The sequence below is a fragment of the Platalea leucorodia genome, assembly GCF_965183815.1.
Source record: "Platalea leucorodia genome assembly, chromosome: 14".
In the NCBI taxonomy this organism is placed as follows: Eukaryota; Metazoa; Chordata; class Aves; order Pelecaniformes; family Threskiornithidae; genus Platalea; species Platalea leucorodia.
In genome coordinates this window covers 10,679,071-10,705,219 of record NC_138836.1, presented here as the reverse complement: position 1 = coordinate 10,705,219, position 26,149 = coordinate 10,679,071, and the positions used below count along the sequence as shown (strand labels likewise).

General features: G+C 52.6%; 1 protein-coding gene across 1 annotated transcript; it reads right to left on the bottom strand.

The window, feature by feature from the left end:
* Nucleotides 1–10,542: 10,542 nt before the first annotated feature.
* TRIM16 (tripartite motif containing 16) lies at nucleotides 10,543–15,976 on the bottom strand (the record flags this gene model as incomplete). The annotated part of the gene is given in 11 exon segments (XM_082326550.1): nucleotides 10,543–10,709; nucleotides 10,712–10,774; nucleotides 10,777–11,046; nucleotides 13,254–13,321; nucleotides 13,617–13,651; nucleotides 13,655–13,732; nucleotides 14,117–14,273; nucleotides 14,381–14,455; nucleotides 14,563–14,648; nucleotides 14,747–14,813; nucleotides 15,603–15,976. Coding segments are annotated over 11 exon segments (1,440 nt in total).
* Between the last annotated feature and the right edge of the window lie 10,173 nt (nucleotides 15,977–26,149).

The window sequence follows — 26,149 nt, the reverse complement described above, 5'->3', positions numbered from 1 at the left end:
GCTGAACAAGCAGGACCCACTGCACCCCACCAATCTCCTGCAAAGCCATCTGGTTGGGGTGCACTGTCGCTTGCTGCTGTCCCTGGCACACCAGGCACATTTTAGGGTCATCTTAGCACTGTTCATACCAAACAACATAGACACGCTGCTGAGACCACGCTGGGCTTCCCAGCGAAGCTCTCCTGACCTGGGGAAATGCTGATGGATGCCCTAAACTACGTGGGGTCCTTTGCAAACCCTCCAAGGGACTGCGCAACCCCCAGGCTCTGCCCAGCCCTGCGCTGCTGCGCCAGGGTGGGCTGCCCTCGGCCGTGGCTTCCCGCGGGATGTCAAAGGGGTCACCCCAAACTGGAGACAGCTCAAAACATGCTGCCGCAAACACACAAAGCTGAGAGGGCACAGCAGGCGAAGGAGAGGAGGTGGAGGAGTTTAATTTTATACAGTTTGTAAGAAAGGAGATTAAATGGGGAGTGTGATAACGCTATAAATACCTCCAGGGAAATACCATCAAAGGCGAAAGGGGGATTATTCAAATGATCTGGAAACGGTAAAACAAGGAGTGCTGGGGCCTGAAGCTACAAATGGAAATATTTCAGGAAGGCATTAAGAAAAACTGTCTTAGAAGCGAGAGTGATTAGGTGCAGAAATCAGCTATCCCAGCAACGAGTCAGGGCCTTATCAGAGGTATTTGAAGATGGCGTAAGCACAAGTCGGGAGGAGATGCGGATGTGACCCAGGTGAAGACGAGGGGTCAGACTAGGTGACCTAAAAAAGGCAGTTTGGAGCCCCCTCACCCGCGGTGCTCCCATCTCTGATGCCTCACCACCGGCCTTGGCTGCACTGCCTTGGAGCAGAGCACCCGCCTGCAAAGAGCTGCAGACCCAAAGGCACCCACGTGTACTGGCACTGCACATCCCACGTGTATGCACTAGCACATGCCCAGGTACTCATCTTCCTCTTCCCATCGCATCTTTCAGCCTTTCTCCACTTTTTGCATTCATTTCCCTACCCTATAACCCAGGAAAACAAAGGCTGATGGAGCCATATGCTGACTTTTCTGATCCAGAATAAAATGCCATATAAAATATTCCAGCCAGCTCGCCACTGTGTAACTTGGCAGAGCAACGTAAGTAGGTAATGAGTAAAGCTGAAGTTGGCTGTGTAATTAAAAGTGATATATTTTTATATATAAATGATGAGTTTTCCATCCCCGAAGCTGATAAATTTCTCAGGCTAAATTTCTCAAGCTAAGAGCCTTTTGTGGCCACTTTTTTATACAGCACTATTTTTTTTTCTCTGCTCCCCTCCAAAAAAAATGACCCGTTTTCCCATCTACTTAATGGGCTGTAAATACTTTTCTGCTAAGATGAAAAGTCCATTTGATTTGCATTAAATCTTCATCATTACGAGCTCTCAGCTGCAGCAAGGCCCGGATACTGACACAGAATGCTGCATCTTTTTCTGGAAACCTCCCTTTAAAGATCCCACGGGGGAAGAAAAAACAAAAAAGGGGCAAAGAGAGAAGGAAAACCCATGGCACTTCTTGGTATTGAGACACAAATACTTGCTGGCAAAGGTACTGCTAGTCCTAGGGTCTGCTTCACAGCCTCGGTACTGCTGGGGTGAGATGCTGCCCTGTCCCAAAGCATCTTTGCTGCAGGAGTCCCCCGGGCAACAGCACTGAGCACCAGGCAGGATCAAGCCACGATGGCTGGTACAACAGGACACCCAGGCCACATGCGAGGTAGGGCTGTCACACAGTCATTTTAACCCTTGGGAGCAGAGAGGACCAAAGAAAAAGGATCTACCACCTCAGAGTAGCCCAGTGTGGACATCCAGGGAGCTGCCGCTGCTGTGCGTCCCATCCTGACGTGCTTTGCTTTACAGCAAACACCCAACACTCCACTTCTTCCTCGCTCCTCATTTCTTCTTAATGACAGAGACTTTTGCATAGAAACAGGTTCGTTGCTGAGTGTTCAGATTTCAGGCTTTCCTGGGACTTTTTTCTGACCCAGGTGTAATGCCTGAAGTGGAACTGGCCAGATTTGTTCACAACTTCCAACTCTTCTGAACCATTCAAATACATTTTTTGTCAGGCAAGATTGGGGTCTTTTCAAAATGCCTCATTTCATTAAAACCATCATGTGTTCCTGAGTGGTTTTTATGCACTTATAGAGCAGTACAACATCTTCACTTTATCCTCATGCCCTGGACAAACAAGGCAGGCTGGAAACTCTCCACTCCCATCCCAGCTCCAGCAGAGCTGGGGCTCTCCATGCTGCCAGTTAAGTGCTAGCCTAGCCTTGCCCAAGGCTAAACTTACCCACCATCCATGCAGGAGCACGAAGGACAAGCCCCAATCTGTGCTTCAGAGGTCTTTGGAGGGAAGATCCTGAAAGCACCCAACCTCCTGCCCATGGTCCCTGTGGGCCCCAGACTGGGATGCTGTGTGCACGAGCCAGCACCAGCACCCAGCTCTCCCCAGGATTTTGAGCTGCAAAGAGCCCAATGGCCCTGCTGTCTTGCTGCCACTGTCCTCATCCTGCTCACTCTGAACAGCCTCAATCTGCTGGTCCCAGCCCAGGATTTATGAGCTTACCCACGCTGCCCTCATCCCTGACGGCTCACCTTATCAGCGCCTTATCATCATATTGCTGTTCTTCCTTGGCAGGTCCGGACGGGACTCGTGTCCACCCCACACGAGTGTAAAGCAAGAGGCACTCACCAGCTCCAGGGCAGTATTTTCAGAGAGGTGTGACAAGGATGTGGTCTGGGTGCGTTTTTTAATGATCACTGGTATCTTGATCTCCCATCCTGATTTGACCTCAAATACTCTAGAAAAACATTCAGCAAATGCCTTTATCCTCATGTCTGCAAAGTGCTTCATTCCCCATATCTTGTCCCACCATCCTACGCAGAGCGTCACCTGCAGGCCAGCCCCTTTTGATTGAGAGACATCCAAATACCCTAAAAACAACATCTCACATGCAGAGGAGCTGGGTCTGCCCCAGGCACCGCCATGGAGCGAGGTGGAAGGTCCTGCCTCTGCTGCAGCTGTGCTGCGTATCTGATATTGCTGCTTCTCCCCTCTTTGTCTCAGTCCCACGTCCTGGAGGTGCTCAGCCTGCTGCTGCGTCCTTCAGCGTGAGAAGACTTGGCATCAGGTTCAAGTCCTTTTATTATTTCTCTCCGACTGCCCAGGACCCAACACATGCTGCTCCCCCAGGCACAAGCGGGATTTGAAGCCGCCCACCCCTCTGCTCTTCACCCCAGCATGGACGATGCTGTTTGCAGGAGAGCACAACTGTCTCCTTTGAGGCATCAGACTGGGCACGGGGGGTTCTCTGCCTTTTCGTGGAAAACAAACAGTACTGCGGCCTTTAGCTCTGAAACCTCCAGAGAAAAAAGCACTCCCCTGCACAGTGATGCTCACCCTGCTTTCTGCAGGCAGGACTAGTGTGATGGACCCATGGACCCAAGACCCTGCTCTGCTGTGCAAAGTGCCAGGCCTTGCAAGGGCTCTCCAGCCCCAGTACAGTAGCAGAGGGTCATTACTGCCATTTTATTAATAGTTAAGTTGGTTCTTCCCAAGGTTATACACAGCCTGAAGCAGGGCCAAGCCCTCAGCAGCTGGGCATCCTTCTGGGGACAAACACAGACACTCACACCTGAGCCACCTCTGTGCCACCCCAGCAGACACAAGCCATCCCTGAGTGGGGCATGGCGGTTTGTCACACCAGGACACGGTGCTCGGGCAGAGCCAGCCCTGCAGCACGGGGCAAGCAGAGCCCCAACGCGCGCTGGTGCGCACAGGGACATCCCCGTCCCGGTCACGTTCAGCCCCACGGGCAGAGCTCAGCTCAGGGTGCTGCTCACTGCGGCACTGATCCGCAGTCTGCGACAGCGCCATTCACTCATGTTTTCTAAATCCCCACGTCCCTCTGCAACCCTCGGTGCCTTTTAGACAGCAAAACGCTGGGACAGCCCCAGCCCTCTCCCCACGCGGCAGCACAGTCGCTGCCCTGCTCCGGGCTGCTGGCCCCAGACCATTCCTGGTGAGGAGCCAGCCCGGCGGCTGATGTAAGTCTCCAATTAGGCCTGGGTGAAGTCAGAATTTCTGCTCCAGGCCCACCCTTTGGATATCCTGTTGAACCCCCCGGGAAGGCGGCTCCCCACTCCCCGGGGCGTCCCCGCAGAGCCGCAGCCTGGTGCCTGCTTTCCTCTCAAAACTGCCCCTACAAATCAAGAGGGCGACGCTGTCAGCAGCAGGAACATGTTTATTAAGTGACAACAAGCCTGTTCCCTTCCAGCTCCACTTTGACTCCTTTCTTGCATCCATTTTTCAAGTTCATTAGCTTTCTCATTTCTCCTTTAAGTCCTCTCCTCCCTCTTACAATCCCACTGTCCAGTAAAGCGACCAGCAGCAATGAGAAGCCGAGTCCTCCATTTACTGCTCACCCAGGAGGAGCAGCTGCTGCATGCTCATGGCACCAGCTCCTTCCAGCCCTGTGCCAGAGAAGGGCTGGTCAAGTTTTGGTGTTAGCATCAGGGTCAGACCAGGCAGGGAAAAGGAAATTACACCAAAAGATGACTGGTGTTTTCCTAATGAGGCCAGTAACCCCACCAGGCCACAGCAGAGCTGCCCAACTGGGTCCCTGCTGAGGGCCAGACAACTGGACTTTGACCAGGTCTCAGATGATAAGATTTTTAGGGCCTCGCTCTGCCCTAGTCCCAGCCCAACCAAGTCCCTGTGCTCTGTTGTTCTCTCTACACGTGTCACCTGCCAGCTGGACACGATCCACATCCCTGGTGGTCATTTCCATCCAGAGCTCTCCTGGGGTGTGCCCCTGCCTGAGCATCCGTGCCCTTCCCAGCACACTGCAGGACACAGGTGCTAACAGAGAAAAAACATCCCCAGGGACAGTACAGCCCGCAGTGCGAACAGCTTTCACTGGGGAGGGGATAAATGGGAGATACTTGTGAATCCATCCGTTGGAGGCATCCATCCGTCATCGGCACTGCAATGCTCCCAGGTACAAATTGTGAGCACAGGCACTGGTCCGAGGTAAGCCAGAAGACATTCAATTCATTGATCTTCCAGCCCATGCACAAGTGTGTAGATGTGATTGTTAACACTGTGTGCATCGCTGTCCTTTTGTCCCCTACATACCGCGCTAGGTAGCGGCACCTCTTTTGTACGCTGTTCCGCCCATATCAATCCCAGCTATAGCTCCCCTGACACACAGAAGAGGACAGAAGAAAGGTCATCGCCAGCAGCTACACACAGGTCTGGAGAGAACAGCCCTGCCCAGCACCAAGGCTTTTGGTCTGTCCTCTAAGGCAGGACCGCGCACACGGGCTCCTGAGCTGCCCTTTCAGCTTCGAGCGCAGCTATCATCGCTGCAGCCTGTGATCCTGCTAGGTCTCGCTAGCTATAGATCGACCTGCATCAGTGCTTAAAAGCTGCCCGCTTTGCCTTTCTTCTCACCAAATTACAGATGATTTAGTACATTTTGCTGATTTTCGACAGTGATGAAGAGTAAGGTCTTGAACCAGAGCGCTCTCCGTGAACACGGTGCTGAGCTCAGCACAGGGCTGCGCTCCAGCCAGAAACCCCGTCCTGATTGTCACCTCTTCCCTTGCAATTGTATTCAGATATTCTGTTCTCTGCCTCTTCTCTGCACAGGCAGGACGTAAAGGCTTCTACAAGCTGTTAAACTATTGGGATGCTGTAAATCAAGAGAGGCCACGCTGCAGTTGTAAATAACATGATCCCAATGAATAAGTAATCCATGTTATGAACAGGACCACGAGCATTAGCTATTGCTTGGTAAAGTTAGTCTGTGATCACAGTACTGAAGAGCAGGCACCGGCTGTGAAGCCTGACCTCCTGCAAACCAGAGCCCAGCGAGTTCCCCTGAGCCCCCGCACCGGAGGGGGAGACTCCGCTGCCCTGCAGGGACCCACCAGCAGCACCGGCTCCTGGACCTCAGCACCTCAAAACCCATCTGTCGTGGTTTAACCCCAGCCAGCAACTAAGCACCACGCAGCCGCTCGCTCACTCCCCCCCAGTGGGATGGGGGAGAGAATCGGAAGAGTAAAAGTGAGAAAACTCATGGGTTGAGATAAAGACAGTTTAATAGGGAAAGCAAAAGCCACGCGCACAAGCAAAGCAAAGCAAGGAATTCATTCACTACTTCCCATCGGCAGGCAGGTGCTCAGGCACCTCCAGGAAAGCAGGGCTCCATCACGCGTAATGGTGACTTGGGAAGACAAACGCCATCGTACCCAATGTCCCCCCTTCCTTCTTCTTCCCCCAGCTTTACATGCTGAGCATGACGTCTTATGGTATGGAATAGCCCTTGGGCCAGTCTGGGTCAGCTGTCCTAGCTATGCACCTGGCAGAGCACAAGAAGCTGAAAAGTCCTTGACCAGTGTAAACTCTGCTCAGCAAGAACCAAAACATCAGTGTGTTATCAACGTTATTCTCATCCTAAATCCAAAACACAGTGCTCTACCAGCTGCTAAGAAGAAAACTAGCTCTATCCCAGCTGAAACCAGGACAGTATCCACCCCTTATTCCATACCATTTACGTCATGCTCAGGTCCCACATTATCCAATACATCCTCATTAACCACCACCCCACTTATTCTATGGATCACCCCTGTAAAATGTCTGTAAAATGTCCATAAACATCCACAAATGTCTATTGAGTTCATTTAGTCCGTGACTTTGGGCTCCATCTGTGATGGTGGTCACTCAGGGCAGGAGAGGTGGTATGTTGCGTGGAGTTATTGGGCACCAAAGCCAGCTCAGGTCGGGTCACCCAGGAGCTTTCAGTCTTGATCTGGTGCTCAAAGACAAAGCGACGCGAGCAGGGAGGTGAGGTGGGCAGAGAAGCCCTTTTCAGAAGCAGTTGGTGCTCACCCTGGAAGGGGCTAACGAGCGACTCCTCGGGCTGCCAGCTCAGCATCCCCTCCCAGCCGTGGGCAAACGAACGCTCCCACCGAGGTTATTTGTCGTCTCTGCCATAAAAGACTTTCAATCAAGCTGGGACAGTAAATTCTAGTTTAAATTAAACAACCCCATTTACTCACAATGAAGGCTGTTCACAACCGAAACCCGGTCTCAGACAAGTAGTGCTTCAGAGCACAGATTTGGCTTATAGCGTTTAAAGCAGCTGTCTTCATAAAAGCTAATAAAATACAGTTGGATAATTAAAAGCTTTAATTAAAAATGCAAAGTCCAAATAGTTTCATATTAACAAGGAAACTTGTTTTGACATCTGAAATTGCTGCACAAGCTAAATTCCCATGTATTCTCTCCAGGCTATTTAGAGTTTGCTGCGTAGCTCGAAATGTCTCCTAGCTCAGTCCAATCACCATGTGTTGCTGGGGACGTGCACCAAAAATTGATGCTGCTTGTTTTACAACTTCACTTTTAATTATCACAGTTTGAGGCAGCAGTGGGCTTATTTGCATGCCAATCCCTGAACGCAGCCTGGGGATGGAGCAGCTTGGCACTCCGGGGAGAAAATATGTAACTCCCGGGCATGGGCTGCCAAGCTAAAATGAGAGCTGAGCAGAGCAGCAGGGCCAGTGTTGGGAGGAGGTTTCTCCAGCTCTGTCCTTAGCTGTGGCACTGGGGCATGGGGCAGTGCCACTGCCGTGGTCCCTGCCTGCAGCCGGGAGCACCCACTACACGGGTGCTGGGAAGTGGATTTTGGCGCGGCTGTTCGGGGATGAAGGGGGAGCAGGACTGAGCCTGGATACGGGAGCTGTTTTTGCAGCTGACCGTGGGAGTTGGGTTCGTGGCTGGTGCCACCTCTCCAACAGCTCGAGATGAGCAAGTGTTGTGGCTGTTCCTCCTTTCTGTCCATGCCAGGGTGAACTGGAAGCACATCTCACCTACATGAAATCTTATCGCCGGCAGGACAAGTGCAGGCACGGACACAGCCAGGGACGTTCCAGGTGTGGGTGCAGCACGCTGCCAGGAGAAAGGAAACTTCAGCCTGCAAAGAGAGGAGAAGCAGTGCTCTACCCCATCCCTAGGATTGCTGGAGACTCAGTGAAGCCCCAGTGCTTCTCATATCCTCCTTTCAAAGCCCCCTGAGGCCACGCAGCCAGTGGGAAGCCTCTGCTTCAGCCGTGCTGTCCCCTTTGGACCCTCTACAGCATCAGATCCTCTTCTGCCGGGGCTGATGCATGGGTGCGATTTACAGCCCCTTTGCTCTAGTTAGTGTCTTGGAACAAAATACTCTTGTAACGACTATCGGTGAAATGGTAGTAAATCCATCAGTGCACCCTTGGGATTACAGATCCATAAGGCTTAAAACCAACAGGGACTGATTTAATTGTGTAATTTGACATTTCTCATAACACAGGCCAAAGAGCCTCTCTAAGCACCAGCTGTTACACACCCATCACCACAGCAACTTTTCTTTTAGCTACACATCCACTCATTTGCTGGCCTTCGGCAGTGGGAAGCCACCGCGGCCCTGCTCAGGGGACCTGGCTGTTACTGCCCTCACTATGGAAGTGGCCACCTCCTGCCCAGATGCCACTGCCCAGCCTCATCTCCGAGACACTGGATCTTGTTGGACCATTTTATGAAACACTAACTCTTGACTTACTAGGTCATAAGAAAGCGGATTTCTTCTTCCATTTCACATATTTTTATAGTGGTTAAATGAGAATAAACTTAAAACATTTGGATTTCAACAGCCAATGGCTTTGGTTTGGCCTTGTTCAGTGTTTTATTTGTCTTTTTCTCCCCAGGAAAACTGTCAAAAATTAAAATCTGGCTTCTGGCCAGCCCTTTGGTGAACAGTAGAAGAACTGTATGCAGATTCCCATGCCTTGGTGCCTTTTCTTTTCTTCTCCCTACCTTGCCACTTCTGGTTTTGTTTCGTACAGAGAGCACAATAAACGTTTATCCCTCACATCCCCAAGGCTGAAAGTACCAGGGATAAAGGCAGTACCTTGGTGCTAACACTGCACTTGGCTCAGTGCTGACCAGGCACCCTGAGACCTGGATGCATTTCTTTGCTAGGTGACCACTGGCAAATGGTTTCTCCAACCCCTGCCTCAGTTTCCCCACTTGCAAAATGGAGCGATGATGGACTCACCTCCTCTGCAAAGTGCTTTGTAGAAGTTTCTTTCTCTTTTTCTTCTGGCTCTGCTGACTTCTGGAGCGTGGAAATTTTGAGTTTCTGAGCAGTCCCTGTATCTCCACCAATCTCCCACCTGCAGCTTGACCCATCCTGCTGAAGAGCAACGGTGTGCAAGGAATTTTCTCTGCTTCCCACCTGTTTGTTCCCTGGACCTGGGCGCAAGGGTGCTGCAAAGGTCACTCTGGGTCCCCAAAGGTCACTTAGCAGAGCACACAGCTAAATTAGGCCACGATGGGACCCTCTTACAGCGGTCCCCTCTGCTACCGTGGGGCTCCGAAAGCCGCACTCACGAGCAACTCGCCAAGGGGAAGGGGGGCGTGGGCAGGGTGCAGCGGTGCTGGGGCAGGGAGGACATCACCCGACACGTGAGCACCCCTCGTCACCCACCTTTAACAGGGGACCTCTGTGGGGTCCCACAGCAGCGAGCGAGGTGGACGGGAGGCAGGGCTGGGAGGTGGCGGGAGGTTGGGGGAGAGGGAAGGGGGGACATTGGGGTGCCCGTGGCCTGCGGGTGCTGGGGGCTGCAGGGCCCCGTCCCTGCTACTGCTGCCAGAGGAGGGAGAGGAGGAGGCAGAGGAAGGCAGCGGAGCCGGCAGCGGGCTGAGAGCCCCCTCCTGCGGGGTGGGAGCTGAGCTGCTGCTCCTCCGCTGGGGAATGCGCCTCTGTTCCCAGCACAGAGCCCATTCCCTGGCTCATCCTCCCGTCCCCACGCTTCTGCAGCCTCTGCTGCTCCCTGGCTGCTCCTGGGGACACTGCACGGGCGCTCTCCTGCCCAAGGCCATGCCCACATCAGCCCACCCCATAGCTCTTTGCTCTTGGTGCAGGCCTGGGGGTGGGAGGACCAAGAGGGACCTTTCACTGCCCCAGTGCCACCCTGATCCTGAAGCCAGCTGAGAACCGAGCTGGGGGCTGAGACCTTTTATCCAGGCGCAGCAGGGAAAATGGCAACACAACCTTGGTCCGCCTGGCTTCTGTCTGCTCACTTACACTGGCTTGCTAAGACCAACATGCCAGGGCAGTGACACATCACCATCCTTGGGGAGGAAAAAAATAAAAAAAAAAAAAAAAAATGGCTTTAACTCATACTAAACAGAATATTAATGGATATACTGCTGGGAGCAATCTGCACCTATCCCTGGACAAGCAACTGCATGAAACTCTCAAGCCTTGTCCACCTCTAAAATATGGGATGCTCAGAACCACATTTGATTACAAGAGTCTTTATGGAAACATCTCTCCCTTCTTCACCCAGCTACCTGCAGCAAAAGCATCCCCATCACACCATAGCCTAAGCGCTGGCCAGTTCTTCTGACTCAGATGCTTTGAAGGGAGCAGCTCCCCAAAGGCAGGCAAGGAGGCTGGGATCTTCTCAGCATCTTCCCCCAGTCACATTATCCTGAGAGTTTTCTGTCTTTAAAAGCCAAAAGTCAGGGTAGAGGGGCTCAACAAAATCATACTCAAACTGGTGCATCAAGGTTGTGTCATCACAGGTGACCCTGTAAAAGGACAGGGTCCTGCTAGGGTAGTTCGGGTAGACCCTGCCCTACCAAACACATCCATTCTGAGGGGCGTCTCCACGTCACTGTGCCACGCAGAAAACCCTCTCCATTCCGCAGGGTGCTCCAGGAGAAGTTGTTCCCCAAAGTGCAGCTGTTGCTTTGTGAACCCGTCTGGTCAATGCTTCTGTACGTCATGCCAAGGTAAACGTCAGCCCCAGATATCTCAACCTCAAAATAGCAGTGGCTAAAGTACAAACTCTTGTCAGACATCCCTTGGCATCTGTGTTCCAATCCTTTGGGATGATCTGGGTACAGCTGTTCCCATGGAGGAGCTGTTGGCCACTTTGTCGTTTTCTCTGGCTCTGCATCACATGCTAAAGGACACAGAAAAAGAGAAAACTGTTTTTGAAACATAAGAGAAACCTTTTTTACTGTGAAGGTGGTCAGCCATCAGAAGAGGTTGCCCAGAGAGGTTTTGGAGGCTCCAGCCTTGGAAATATTCAAACCCAGCTGGACGTGGCCCTGAGCAGCCTGCCCCAGTTGACCCTTCTCTGAGCCGAGGGGCTGGACTCAAAACCTCCGAGGTCCCTGCCAGCCACAGCAATTCTGTGAAATGGTTTACAGGACCCATCCAGGAGCATTCTCTGCCCTGATTACCCAACACATAAGCTTTGTATTTAAAGTCTGCACGTAACTGCAGGAGCATTTTCTGTGACTGACAGAAGCTACAGTCATGCTAGGCTTCAGCCACGCACAATAAAAGTAATTAACATGTGAAAAATCAAAGGCAAACTATGCAAGACACTCAAGAAAATTAATCTGAATTGATTTTTCAAGTGGATTAAGATAAGCCACATTCAACTTCTTTGTACCATTTTTAGCAGAATTAAAATAACCATGACACAGTTTAGTTCTCCTTAAATGAATGAAAGTAAACTGAATTCCTTGTAAGAGTCTCCTACCAATGAGTTTAATCCATAAACCTTTATTTAATTTGGATTTTGTTTCCTAAGTGTCCTTATGAGTCTAAGCCAGTCCCCGAGGCTCTCTGTGCTGTCCATGGAAGGAGACAGACCCCTCGGGAGCGTGCTGCGCCACTGCTGAAGGAGCTGCGTGTCCCAGACAGGTGAGATGGATTTCGCTATCTCCAGAAACCTCTTACCACACTCCAGCTCCGCCTAAAAGGCAGGTCAGTATTAAAACCATCGAACCCAGGACTTGCACCTGAGGAAATCACTCCTTGTCTCTGGCTGGGGGGCAGAGGTGTGATGGCTGGGTAGTCCGAATGCAGGCACCATCGTTTTGATCAAGCAGATCTCTTCAGCAATAAAAGAGAAGAAAGAAGCAACTGCTGCCCCAGCACTAACCATGGGCCATGGTACCTGGGGCTCACATGCCGTGGGGACAGGGGCAATGGTCCCCGGCTGTGCAGGACCAGCTCCTCACGTTGGCCGGAGGATGGGGACCTGCCGGCCAGTGCTGCAGAGGTTTCATCCAAACGGGAGGTTTCGTGAATACGTGCAGATGTGGGGCCTGATTCCAGTTTCAAGCTGGGCAACCCCACATCAGCCTTTCAGCACTTTGGGACACAACCTGGGGCTCAGGGTGCTCTGCACCTCCCCGTGCTACCTCCAAGCCCACAATCACATACAATGACAGGGGACAGAGATAAGAAAGGCCTCCCCGACCAGGATCTGCAAGGAGTTCATGCAGAGCCAGACAAGAAGCAAGGGGCCGCATGTCCCGCTGCGATCAGACACACTCTCGTGCCGCCTAGAGGCATTCGAGCTCTTTTGCAGGGCCGCCTCCACCACTGTTTTTATGAGAAATTATTCCTGCCTGAAAACAGGAGAGAGGCTGGTTCCACACCCCAAACGCACTGCAGCGCTCGTGCTTCAGCCCCATCTCTGCTGACATTTGGGGTGCAAAGCGCTTTTTGAGATTGACCTCAGCCAGCACAAGCCCTTCTCTTCCATCACTGCTGGCACCTGGTAGTTTTTCCTTTGCAGAGAAAACTGGGCTGACGTGTGGGATTTATGAGGCTCAGCCGCAATACCTTGCGTGGGTACAAACTCAGCCAGTTTATGTATTGCTGCTCATGAGATTTCTAGAGGGGACTTAAAAGGAGCCGGGATAGGGACACCGATAAAGCTCAGTCTTTCCACATACTAAATCATTATCAGCTGACTGCTACTGTTTATCATTTTAAAGAAAGCCAAAGGGGGGAGGCAGAAACCCCTAGTCTTTCTTGCCCTCTGCTCTAGGGTGGTGGTGGAGTGAGGCTCAGCATCCCTCCCGGTCCAGGGAATCCCTCCCCTCTCCCTTTGATCATCCCGCAACCTGCTAACGCCTCATCACAACCCATCACTAAAGCAAGCAAGAAACAGCGCTGTCAGCTCCGAAAACATCTTGTAATCACTGATCCCATTCCCTGTCAAGATGAAACCTGAAATTTTTCACCAGACGATAAAGCAGAGTTAGCTCCCAGCCTGACCCCAGTCTCGGGGGACTCACCGGGACGGTGGGTTCATGCATCTTGTCTCGAGCGAGATGAGCAGGGAGTTTGGTCTTTGTTGCTCACACTGCGAGTTCATGCCCTTCTTATCTGGCTGTTTCTCATTCCCTCTAGGTCTGACAAGAAAGTCCTTCCTGGGTTTGAAACATGTTCTTAAGGGAAGTTTTATCAGGACCTCTGAAAAGTTCCAGTTTCAGCAAATCAAAAAAATTCAAGGAGTTCCTGGCCTGTTGTGCTTGCTGTCGCAGCAGCCAGGGTAACACTGCAAATCCGAAACGATGATCTTATCCCAGAGAAAAGGCAGCCCAGTGGGCTCTAGCCTAGTTCACATGCAATTTTCTGGGCCTTTGCTTTTTCCACCTGGTGATAGCAGAGAGCTGTTTATAAGCAAGCACCCGCCCTCAGGTGCAGCTTTGCAAAAATAAGTACAAGCAGATATCAGGCTCCACGATGACCCACCTGATTCAAGACAGCTTGTCCTTCAGCCCGATGTAAATGCTGGGAAGACCATCCACCCCAGAGCTCTTCTTGAATTCACAGCACTCCTAGCCACAAAATAAACAAAAAGATTCACCTGTTTTAGGCTACGATACTGCGCGTTGGAGGCATTTTGCAGGTGGGTACGGCACCCAGCAGTGGTCAGGGCAGGCACTGCTCTCTCAACTCCACATCCCTGCAGCTACTGTAATGGGACACATCTCGAACTACTCTACTTTTAAATGGAGATACTTGGTGTGAGCAGGCACCTTCTCCAGTGTGAGCTTATTCTCAGTGAAGGCTCACTTGTGCTTTAAGCAGATCTTTATCCTGTTCATAGCCACACTCTCCTCCTCCAGAAAGGCCACTACGTCCCACTGGACTGTCCCCACTGCTACCAGCAGCAGCCTAAACCCTCCCATGAGGCTTTCCACACCTAGACAGACGCCTACGGGACAAAAGTCACCCCTTGTACTGTCCTTCAGGCCATCTCCTGCTGCCGTTGGCCCCTCTCCGCCCCAGGACACCTCCCCTGCAAACACTGGCAAGTCCAGTGCCTTCTTGGAAACGGAAAACTCAACAGCCCAGAGGCAGTTGTGGCTGCAGTAGCTTTGAAACAAGGGACTGAGGCCGTTTTTCAAGGTTTCTTACAAAGTTGGTCACACTAGGCAGCCACTGTGACTATTTTGGTCCTTATAACTTCCACTGTGGCTCACGCTTTGCTGAAGATGGCGGGTGATGTTGTTAGGAGCTCTGCCTGTGGTTCTCTGTTGATGCCCCCCAGAAGCCACCTGATAGAAATTGGGAAGAATTATAACTATTATCATTTTACAGGGAGACAGATCATCTGCAGCACCAACTGCAAGCTGGGAGCAGACCCAGCTCTGTTCTGCCTTACCGTGTGCTATTCTGTAGTTTGAGAATTGCTTTCTCAAGAGACTTCAGCTTCCAGTCATACTCCAGGTGGGTCTGAAGAAGTTCATTCTGTGAAGAAACCAGAGAGCCATCACTGACCCACCTTCTCTGGGGTCAGAAGACCAAGGAGAGGAAACTCTCTGAGCCCTGTGGTAGGTGTTGGATACCTGGAGCTGGAGTGGAGTCCTCTCCAGCAGAAAGGACAAGGTCACCATCCAATTTGGATGACTGCATCTTTTTAACAGCACCAGAACTCATCACCCCATATTGTCCAGCTTTGCCTTCTTCTCTCAAAGCCTGAGAAAGCTCTCTGCCAGCAGCAAGAAATAAAACATTTTTTAATAAGTGAACACAGGCGATGTGCCCGTAGGAATGCAATCCTGCCATCCATGATTTTAAAAAGTGCTGGAAGGGGAGTGAAAAATAGCCACCCTATCCAGGCTTTCATCTGGAGGAAGGGATTCAAACCCACCTTCCAGCCTGGAGAGGGATGGAAGAAGAGCTGCCAACCTGTCAGTGCCCAGCCCCAGGCAACCAGTGCGTGGTCCACCCCTGCCAACTGCTCTAGAGCATCTCAGGCCAGGCACCTAAAGCTGGGCAAGAGGGATCACTGCTGGGGTAAGGTCACGGGGGTCTCTGAAGACCTGGACTCACACCTCAGGCAGACCCTCTCACATCAGCAGAGCTTTCCAGGCAGCCAGGGTGGCAGGCGCAGCACGGGACGCCCTTTGCACAGCACCGGCCACAACATCTGGTAAATGCAGAGGATGAAAAGTTTTATTAAACTTGCCATGCCCACACTGACAACGACCACTTATTTTGGAAGCAGAGCCTTCCCCCTCCCAGCAGGAGATGGTAAATCCATACAGAGAAAGGACAAAGAGCATCATTTTTCAAGCCTCACTCTTTCCCACTTACCTATCAAACTTGCTTCTAGGGTTAGACCTAAAAATATTTACTCGTCACTTACCCAGGCTGTTCACTCACGAGCAGGTTTCTGGTTATAGAGTTAAGTGCTCTGACCCGCAGGTCGGCAGCTCAGTGTCCTCGGAGGGGCTGCACATCCAGCAGCTCCGCAGCTCGCTGCTCCCCGGGGCAGCCTGGCGATGCTCCGGGCGGGCAAGGCAGGACGTCGGTGTCGCCACCTCCTTGGCCAAGCAGCAGCCGCAGTAAATCTCATCCTTTTTGCTCTCTTGAGCGCTGGCTGCTTTCTCAGAGCCGTTCAAAACCAGCCTGCACAGGGCAAATCTGGGTGCATCATCTGCTTTGCCTTCCCCACCAATGATGTCCTCCAGGCCAGCTTTGTCCCCAGGGAAGGTGCTACCCTCATGGTCCCACACCGCAGGGATGGGACCCTCCGGCCCCAGGTTTGGGGACAGCTCTCCTGGGACAGGCATTTCCTAACCTCTCCCCAAAGCCTGGCAAGCGGTGCTGTAATCCTGGAGGCCAGGAAGGAAAGCGGAGCCACACCTGAGCTCCCCCAGCAACACTGCAGCTTAACTCTTTCTGTCCTCGCCACCGCAGGGCGGCTCTGCGAGGAATCTGCCTGCTTGGCCCCGTCTGCCCCCCGAGCCATCTCAGCCTTCCCACTTCCACCTCCATTACTCTCTGTGCTTCTACCTGCAGCAGCTGGAGCATTTTTCTCCTGTTTTAACCTCATACAGAAAGTAAGAAACGTAAGGGAATGGTGGCTGGAAAGTACCAAAATGGGAAAAAATAACCGCTCTTTCCTATTGTTTTTTGCTGACATGATGTTTGGCAAAAGTTCATTTTGGCAAAAGTTCAGTTTTCAAGCAAAGTTCCTTCCAGCTTTGCAAAAAGTAATTTTACCAGTATTAGTTTTCACCCATTACCCAGAGCAGCGCTCGCGGATGGGGCTGGTCGCACGCCCTGATGTGCTCTGCCTCCGGACAGCCCTGGGCCTGGGTATGGCCTCGGCAAAGTCCAAGGAAGAAGGTGAGATTTAGCTTAATAATCATACTTAATGCTTTTTAATGCTTTTTTTTGATTTTGTAAACCTGGGCTGGTTATAGCTGAAAGCGAGAAGAAACAGATGGTTTCAACTGCAGAAATAAATTACACCCCACTCAGAGGATGTTTTTCTGCATAAATTGTTGGGAAAAAATCTCTCTCCTTCTTTTAGAGCCAAGTCCTTCCATCGCCCAGGGCGCTCCAACGTGCTCCCACGCAGCGATGCTTTTCGTTTCCTATCCCATGCTCAAATCATCAACCCGTCCCGAGCAGGGACTTGCTGCCCAGCTGAATTTCTCCAGCAATCATTTCTTCTCTCAGAAAGCCAGAGCCGAGCAAAACTGGTTCTTCTGCAAGCTCATGCAGCTAGGGAAGAGAGAAAAACATGCCGATAAGCATCTCTGATGGCTTCAGGATAAATTTCTATCTGATCTTTTCCCTAAGACAAAATATTTCGGTTATTTTCTCTCCTCAGCAATTGTACATTAAAATGAAAGTTAATGAGATGAGGATTAAATACCCTCAGGATGGGGAAATAAACCTTGACTTCTGGCAAGATTTGAGAGGTTTTTTACAAAATAAAGTCATGTGAACAGCGGTGTAAACGGTTCAGCATAAGATTTCCCACAGCACTTTTTATCTTAAAGCGCGTTTTACGTGCGAGGACAGAGGAGCACTTGCCCGTCTCCATCCTGCGATGGGACACGACAGAGCCCCACAGCCACTGGACATCCCATAGCAGCGTTAGGAGGATTCGCTGTGACTGGGCTGGAACGAGGGACTGGCACTCTCCCACAGGGCAGGAGCGGGTGCCCCGGCTGGGTGCCACTGTGCCCAGCCCCAGGGCACCACTGCGGGCGGGTGCCGAGCTCGGTGCCAATGACCACAGGGACAAGACCAGTCAGGACATGGGGCAGGTCTGAGTCGTGGTCCCCTCTGTCCTCGATGATACTTTGGGGCGTGCAGAGCTTCCCCACCTCATCCTACAGCAACAGCCTGAGTTTGGGTCATTTGGGATGCTCTGGAGGGGTGATAAAGTGATAACAGCCCTGAATGCCAAAAGCTGGGCTGCTATCATGACATAGGAGAAACATAAAGAAATTAAAAAATTTAAACTGCCAGGGAGGGAAATGTACAGGGGACAATGCTAAGGTTAGCCGGTGTCGCCTGTCACCTCCGTGCCCCCCAGGGAGCCTCCTCCAGCTCGTGCGTTCAGTGCAGCATCAGGAGACAGAGCCACAATTACCAACCCCACGGCTGGGGCACCATCAGCACCCTGCAGCTCCCGACACTCTTGTGTATCGAGGCGGATGGCAAGAACACTAGGCCAGGATATAAGTTAACGTTAATATGCATTATTCACCAGCAGACACTAAAAATTACTTATTTTAATAGGAGAATTCACTGACCTAACATTTGGAGACCAGACCACAAGCTCTGACCAGAAGCAGAGTAAGGGGAAGAGTGACAAACCCAGGGAGCCGCTGCTCCCCGTTCCCCCCTCTCCGCCCCATCCAGCACAGATGCACAGCGCCGAGCCTCCTTGCAGAGCCGCCATCCCAGAGGGGGACCCTGAAGGGAGGGCACATCTCCGTGATGATGCAGCAGCTCCTTATTTCCACTGGCACGTTCACCACCCATCAAAACAGGGTGCATTGAGCAGGAGGCTCGGATAACAATCCACTTCAAAGTCACTCTCCTGCTCCGGTTAGGATTAATTTCCAGCAGCGCCACGTGAAAATACTAGAGATCACCAGTCTGCAGGGTCCCCCACCCCTCACTGGTGGTCACCTGGGTCACTGAGGCTCCCACAGAGGAACTGGGGGAAGATGCTGGTGCCTGTTTGGCCATGAACAGGGCAAGAAACAGTCCCATTTGTCCCACATCCAAATTTCCCAACCCACTCAGTGCACTGTGTTACAGGTTTTCACACACTAGATGTCAGCAGAAGAATAAAAATAAAGCAGGGAGGTGTCTGGTGCACCAGCCTGAACCTGGCAGCGATTTCCACCGGGCCACTAAAGCTCACACCTGTGCAGCCTGACACCAGTTAACCCATTTGCTGCAGCAATAACCAGACTGGGCAGAGGGTGGCAGGAAAAAGCCACCCAGAGGGGACCCGGTGCCTCTCCGAGCACCTGCATGAGTCCTGGATAGGGCAAGATGCAAGCCCGGACTGACCCGTCTGTGTCGGCAAAACCCTGAGATGCTCATAGACCAGCAAAAGAGCATTTATTTGGCATGTACATTTTCGATGGGGGATATGCTGCTGGCGCAGGGCCCAACTTTTCCGGTACAGCCGATTTAACCGACCAGCACTGCTCCCCTGCTTCTCCTGCAGACACCCCTTTGAAGCCGGGGATTACGCAATGTGGCCCGCAGGTAGGACCTGCCCCTTGCTCTACCGGCAGAAAAACAAACTACAGCATAAAACACCTTTCTGTATACCAGGAGAAACGGTCCCGTGCTATCAGCTTTTCTATCTTTATAGTTATAGCAATAAAATCAGACTGCAGCCCTTACAGCAGAGGGGATTGAATCTGCGGGATGAGTGGCCAAAGGCTTTACCTGCCCTTCCTGAGCTGGGGTGTTACCTTCTCCCTGAAGCTTTTACCCACTTTTTGGACAAGACTGACAGCAGAGAAGTTTGAGGTCTGTGCTGGCCTCTTTGTACAAGAGCAGGAGAATGGATCACCAAGCCCTGGGAAAAGCCCTACCCCTAAAATCTGCCCTCACACCCTACAGATTGAGCTGTGTACACTCATTGCTCTCTTCTGCTTGACTTTGGGCCACTTGCCTGGTCTGGGCAGCGAGCATCTTAGAGCAAACCCTGAAACATCCTTTTGGGGTTCCTAAACCCAGAGGCGGGTTGCAGCCAAGGGGTCCCCTTCAAGTTACACTGCTGCTTTGTGATCCCCAATGCTTTGGGGCATTGATAGCTTTCCTTCTAGACCACAGTCTTACCAATAGCAGCTAAACCAGCCAAAATGGCATTGCATGTAGGGTAGAGGCAGCCTTTCAATGACAGAGCACCTCAACATCAAATTTGCTCTCCTCCTTTGCCCCAAGCCACCTCCATCACTCTGGAAAACATGGGTCACTACTCGCCCCCAGAATTCCTCCTCCCGGCTAATGCTTTGGAGATGGATGGGCTCTGCGGGCTCTCCCACCGATACCCCTCCCAGGCAATTGGTCTCCCCTTTCCCAGGGTCTAGGATTTCAGACCCTCCCCATCCAAGCCCGAGGTGTCTCCCCGAGCACTGACCCTGCAGGACACAGTTCAAAGCCTCCAACAGGAAAAACAGGAAAAGCCGCCCTGGCTCTCTCCGTTGACATAGTTTCGGTCTAGTTCTTGGTGTCAAAGGAGGTATTCACCTCCGCCTCGACTCGTGGGTCCTACGCGCCGCCTGGTCCTGCTTGGCAGATGCCGGGAGGCCGCCAAGTGGGGACAACCACCGTCACATTCAGGTGTGGCCCTATGTCAGGGAGCTGCCGGCGGGTGCTGTAAATCCCTGCTGGAGGTTTGGGGGCATCAACAGTCTGCCCCGCTTTGGGAGGCAAACTCTGTGTTTTAATTGGGACGCGCAAGGGGAAATATTTCTTCTCCTCTCCGTGACTCAGCACACCCCAGGGAGGCACCAGAGCCCATTAAGCATCTCCCGACCGCCAAGGTAGCAGCGAGCAAACACCGCGAGGCTGCGGGCTGTGAGACGAAACCATCTGTTGGGTTTACAGCCAGGAGATGGTGACTCAGCCCACGCAGGGCAGCGATGTTTAGGAAGCATGGAGCCTCAGTGTCTGCAGCACCAGGATGGCCTCCAGCACCATCGTGTTGGCAGGGCCAAGGCAGCATGGGGAGCCCAGGCACTTGGGCATGTCCCTGGCACGTACATGGAGAGCATGGTCCCACCACCACCAGCTTCTGGCTCTGATGAGGGACAAGGAGGAACCCAAATCCAGGATCCTCCACTCTGCTCCATCCAGCGTGCAAGGTACCATGATGCAGTTAGGCAGAAGTTTGGAAACCCCTCCTGCAAGAGGTCTGTCACCATCGAGAGTGCCACAACCGCCCATGTCTCACCTCCTGGCTTCCTTCTGTCAGCAGTCACCACCTATTAATCTCCCCCTGGCCCAGCCCTGGCCTAAGGCCAAGAGGTGGGGAGCAGATTTCCATGACATAGAGGAGGCTGCATTTCCAGTTGAGCAGGTTCGTGGCTCTGCTCGTCCCCGTCCCCGGGGCATTAGCTGGTGCACCCAGGATGGAGCAGGGCAGCGCCCAGGGAGGGGACCCGGCCCATCTGTCATCCCTGGGTCACATTGGCCAAGTCGGGACCTGGAAGAAGGCACAGAGGGCACAGGTCTCAGCATCCCCACGAGCGTGGGGTCAGCACAGCATCCTGGCTAACACCATGCCTTCGGTGATGGTATCCCATTAAAAGGTACCCCAGTGATGAACCACTGATCCCCTGGAGATCAGGAACTGTGCCACCCCCAGCACGGACACAGGGGATGAGTGACACCCCCCAGGACCCTGCCAGGCCACAGGGTCACTGAACCAAAGCCTCAGCCTCCACAGGCTGCACTAAACGCCTTATTAACACCCTCACTGAGATCCCAGCCCCACTTCCAATCCTTCACCTACTGATTTCTTCCAGCTGCTTCGCATATGATTTACACGAAGCACTTCAGATCTGAACAGCGTGGGCCTGGTTTGCGCTGATGAGCAGGAGACGCATGGGAGCGGGTGCGAGGCAGCCCATCTGCGGAGCAGGACTGGCAGCGCTGCCTTTGAAGAACCTCGCTCTGACTTTTAGCTCCTCAAAAATGCAACCACAGAAAAGAATTTTTCTCTCCAGGCCTCATCTGGCAGGGTCCTCACTCTGAGGTCTCAGCTTCCAGCATAAAAGCAAGAAATTCTTCCAGTTCTAACACTGTAACTCCCAGGAGCAGATGCAGCATGAAGTGGGCACATGCAAAGGTCTCCTCTGGCTCTGTCTGCCGCCACCCATCTCTCCAGATGGCACCAATGCCACCTTCTGAATGCTCCAGATGCTTTCCTGACTGCAGTTACAGAAGATGCTCCAGCTCTCTCATGCCTTTTGCATCCGCCAGCTCTTTCCCACATTTCCTTCCCGTTCCTTACACTGCCATTTGCTGAGTCTGTCACCAAATCCATCACCATCATAGACAGATGGAGATTTCCTCTGGGTCACGGACATCCTATTGTTGGCCTCATGCTCAGCCTCTCTGTCTGAGCACACGCTGTCCCAGGACTCAGCAGTATCTGTCCTTCAGAAACCACTTCCACAGAGCGTATCCACCTTGTGGCATTCACCATACATCCACGCAGGCCAGTGTGTCCTCAGTATCTGCAGGTCAGTTGATCTGTCACCCGCACTGGCTTCCTGACCAGACTGTAACACACAGTTAAACGGTGTAACACACGCAGACCAATAATGCTCCTGTCCAAGGATGCTCTCGGTATCTAAGGCAGCCGGTATTTCCCTCCCAGATGGGGGTAGCCAGCCCACCCAATGCACTGGAGATATTTCATAGAATCATAGAATCACAGAATCGTTTAGGTTAGAAAAGACCTTTAAGATCATCAAGTCCAACCATTAACCCAGCACTGAGAAGCCCACCACTAAACCATGTCCCTAAGCATCACATCTCCCCGGCTTTTAAATCCCTCCAGGGATGGAGACTCAACCCCTTCCCTGGGCAGCCTGGGCCAGGGCCTGACAGCCCTTTCAGTGAAGAAATTTTTCCTAATATCCAACCCAAACCTCCCCTGGCACAACTTGAGGCCGTTCCGTCTAGTCCTATCACTTGTTACTGGGGAGGAGAGACCGGCCCCCCAGCTCCAGCCTCCTTTCAGGCCGTTGTAGAGAGCGATGAGGGCTCCCCTCAGCCTCCTCTTCTCCAGACTAAATGTTTCTCCAGGGCGGGTGGGACACGGAGCCATGGTACATCTCTGAAGCCTAAGTCAGGGCAATGCTACAGAAATACGCTTGTTTGGATCAACTCAAACACCCTCTTCCAGACCAAAGCAGCTGTGAACAAGGTGGGGAGAGCAAGGCCATGTTGGTCCCACTCTAGAATCATGCAGGGCGGTCAGGAGAGGGTCCTGCAGCCCCTTCCACCCCCTGCCCGGCAGGGAGGCATGGAGGGCCCTGCTCAGAGCTGCTGTCGGCAGCAGTCGGGGTGACACCGATCGCACCTCCGCTCCTGCCCTGCTCTGGCAGGGAGGCGAGGATCAGAGCGCAATGCCGGGCATGGAGAAACAGCCCTTTTCCCTTCATCCCCCCACCACAGAGCAATGCAGCAGTTGCTTCACGGCTTAATGCGAACCAGCTTTGGTAAATATAATGAAATCATAAAAAGAAGGGAAATCTTAGCACTCCCGCACCAAAAGCGCTGGAGACTCTCACACGACTGCACTTTCCCCTCAGCTAAACTAACATGAGCGGTGGATGGACCCTGATTCCCATGGGAACTCGTCCACTTGCTGTTTATCTTGAATGCAATAAAAATTATATTAAAAATAGACTGTGGAGTAGAAGCAGCAGAAAAAAAATTCAACACTTGATGCTGTTCCTCTCCGTTGTCTGAAATCCAATAGCTGAGCTCTGGGAACAGGCATGTCTGTGCGATTACAGCTCAGACACTCCCAGACCTTGTCTCGAACAGGAGCTGAGGCCAAATTATACTTCTAAAGGGCTGAAATAGGTTTTTTTTAGGTTATTGAAGCAGCAGGTATGGTGCTGCCATCTCGCCCCGGGACCACAGCCGCTTCCCTCTGTTCCCTGCTCACACAACGGGAAGAAGAGATGAAAATACCAAAAACCACAAGACATTAAGATATCGCAGTAAACAGCCGCCTTATAAAAACCTAAATGCTGCAGGAAAGCCTCTTTTTGTAATATTCAAACACTGTCCAAACTACATAAAAGAGGGAAAGCTGTTGTAAAACGCTGTTTGAACCCAAGTGCCAAGTGGATGGGGCAGTGCCGCGGCTCTGGCCGTGCCCCCAGGCCAGCTGAGCTGTGCAATGCAGACATGTTTCCAGACTGGCCTGCTGAAGGAAAAGTTTTGAATTAAGACTGGAGGGGAAAAAAGCAGCAGGCTTGAAAATCACTGCAAATCAAGGGCGAGGAGGGCAGGAGGTGCTAGGTCATCCTCATACTGAGCCTTGGGTTCAGATCCAGACCTAACGTCTCTCTGCAGTTTTGCCAGGCACCGTCCGGCTGGGCAGCGCCTTTGCTGTCACAGAAGTGATGTTTTTTCAGTCATCATTCACTTTTACTCCTTTTTACGAGTTTTAGTAACACTCCCATAAACAGGTTTTTAATGCAATCCTTTTTCTCTGACACGCTGCATGTTAAAGATTAGCAGAGGCATTTTATTGCAGGTAATAAAGAACTCTGATGTCAAATATTTTAACAAGCCAAGTGCTCCATGGGAAAAGCCCAAGGGGCTCCAAACACATTTCTGCTCTGCAGCCTCTGTCAGGGAGAGGGGAAGAGATAGGGAGATATCTGGGAAAGTATCTCATATTTTATCTATTTTTTGGAAAAGAAGAACAAAACCACCGCAACTCCAACCACATTGGCCATTCAGCGCTGCTGAACTCAGAAGCAGTTCCCTGCCACGCTTCCCAGCCAGGCGTTGCCCACGCTTGATGCAGAGCTAGCTGTTCCCCCAGTATCTTCATGGATTTTTTCAAGGGAGACACTATCTTTAAGAAAGAGTGAATTTAGGTTTATCTTTTGGGACCTGGAGTTTATTCTCCCCGACGCATCCTCCCAGACCGGCCCGCAGCCACACGGGAGCAAGCAGCAGGTCGATGCTACGAGCACCGCGGGACCCCACAGGGACCGGTCCACGAGGGTGTTTTCTTCCCCGAGCAATGCTGCTGGCTGGAGGCACCGCATCCCCCTGGCTGCGGGCAGCCGGGAGGAGGAGGTGGTGAAACCCAGCAGCAGAACAGCACGTCCTCACACCACCCTCGTAAAACACGGCAGAGAAAGTGCCGCTCGCCGGGTCATGGGGGGACTCAGCCCAGCGACAGCCGTGGAAAGGAGCCTCTGCTACCGTTCGGTCAGAGCATGTCGGACTCTAATCGGGGACAGCTGGGGGAAGCGGGGCTTGGCAGCCCTGCCCGCTGCTCTCCACAGCCTCGGCTTTTCCCCGTTTTGCCCACTCATTGGTACAGCCAGGATCCCCAGCGGGTACCGTGTGGGGAGCAGCGCTCACACAGCATCCCCCACCCAGCCCCAGCGCGGGAGGGGGAACCCAGTGCTGAACATCACGTCGGACTTACAGAGGAGAAAACGGGGCAGCCGCCATCCCGAATGCATTCAGGGACAGGCACGCCGCCCCCGTGCAGGATTAGGTTTCCAGGCTTGCTTTCAGAGCAGGGCCGCAGCCTGAGAAACCGGGAGGGGACATGCACACACGCAAGCAGCCCACGCCGTCAGCAGAGCAGCTGCCAAAATTATTGCTGCCCACGGACTGAAGGGGAAGAGCCTCGTGCCGTTCCCCAGGAGCCCAAACCCTTTTTCCTGTTCCCTTTCCCCTCTCTTCCCCCACGCCCCCGTCCCTCCTGGCCAAGGCTCACCCAGGCTGGCCCGGGAAGGGTTTGCACCACTGGCCTGGGGATCCCCTAACGGGCAGGGGAAGGAGTCACGTGGAGCAGAATATATGTTTGCAAGCAAGCAATGCTCCCACTGATGTTGCCTGCAAAACCAGGCCAGCCCAGGGCTGCAGGACGGGCTCACAGAGACCTGCAGAAGCAACGCTGCACGTGGGCACCCCACCATAGAGCCAGGAGGCTGCCGGTGCCCGCCCTCCCCCTGCAAGCCCCACCGAAACGAGCAAAGCGGTTTCTTCACTTTCCCATGACCGGATTCCCCTGAAAACAGCAGAAAAGACGTATGCTGATGGTAATTAATCTGACAAGAAGTCAGCAGACACTGATTAAATGTCTCATATCACTGGGGATCATGGATAATTGTAAAGATAGACTCCTTTACAAAATTGGCAGACAGTCTCAGTGCACATTTAGAAGAGATCAAGGGAGAGATAGCCATGTTCGTACCTTGGGATTCACCACAGTCTCGCAGCAGTGATTCCGCACCGCTGCTGGAGGACACACAAACATGCACACACCTTGTGTTTTGTTTGCAGGGCTCCCCGTCCTGCTGGGATGTCGGGCAGACGTGCCTGACCCGCTTTGGGCAGCTGCCCTGGGGGAGCACGGGGACGTAGGCACACTCCTGGGAAGGGGAAAGGCATTTCCAAATGCTCTTAGCACTGGCCCATCTCTGGTCCCAGTGAGGTGAATGATCAGAGCGGGACAGAGGAGTTATTCGGCTACTGACTTCCTACAGCAACGGTCCCCCGGCGCCCAGGTCCCTCTCGCTGCGACTCTCCGGCTGTGCCCGCGAGGGCCTCCCCACTCAGCGGGTGCGAGCACCTTCCTAAGCCCTCTGAGGGTCATTTATCTCCTTCCACAGGCTAAGTCAGGAATTTCCACTGATGCCATACATACATACATACATATATATATGGTTTGTAAAAATGCAGCCAGAGCCCAG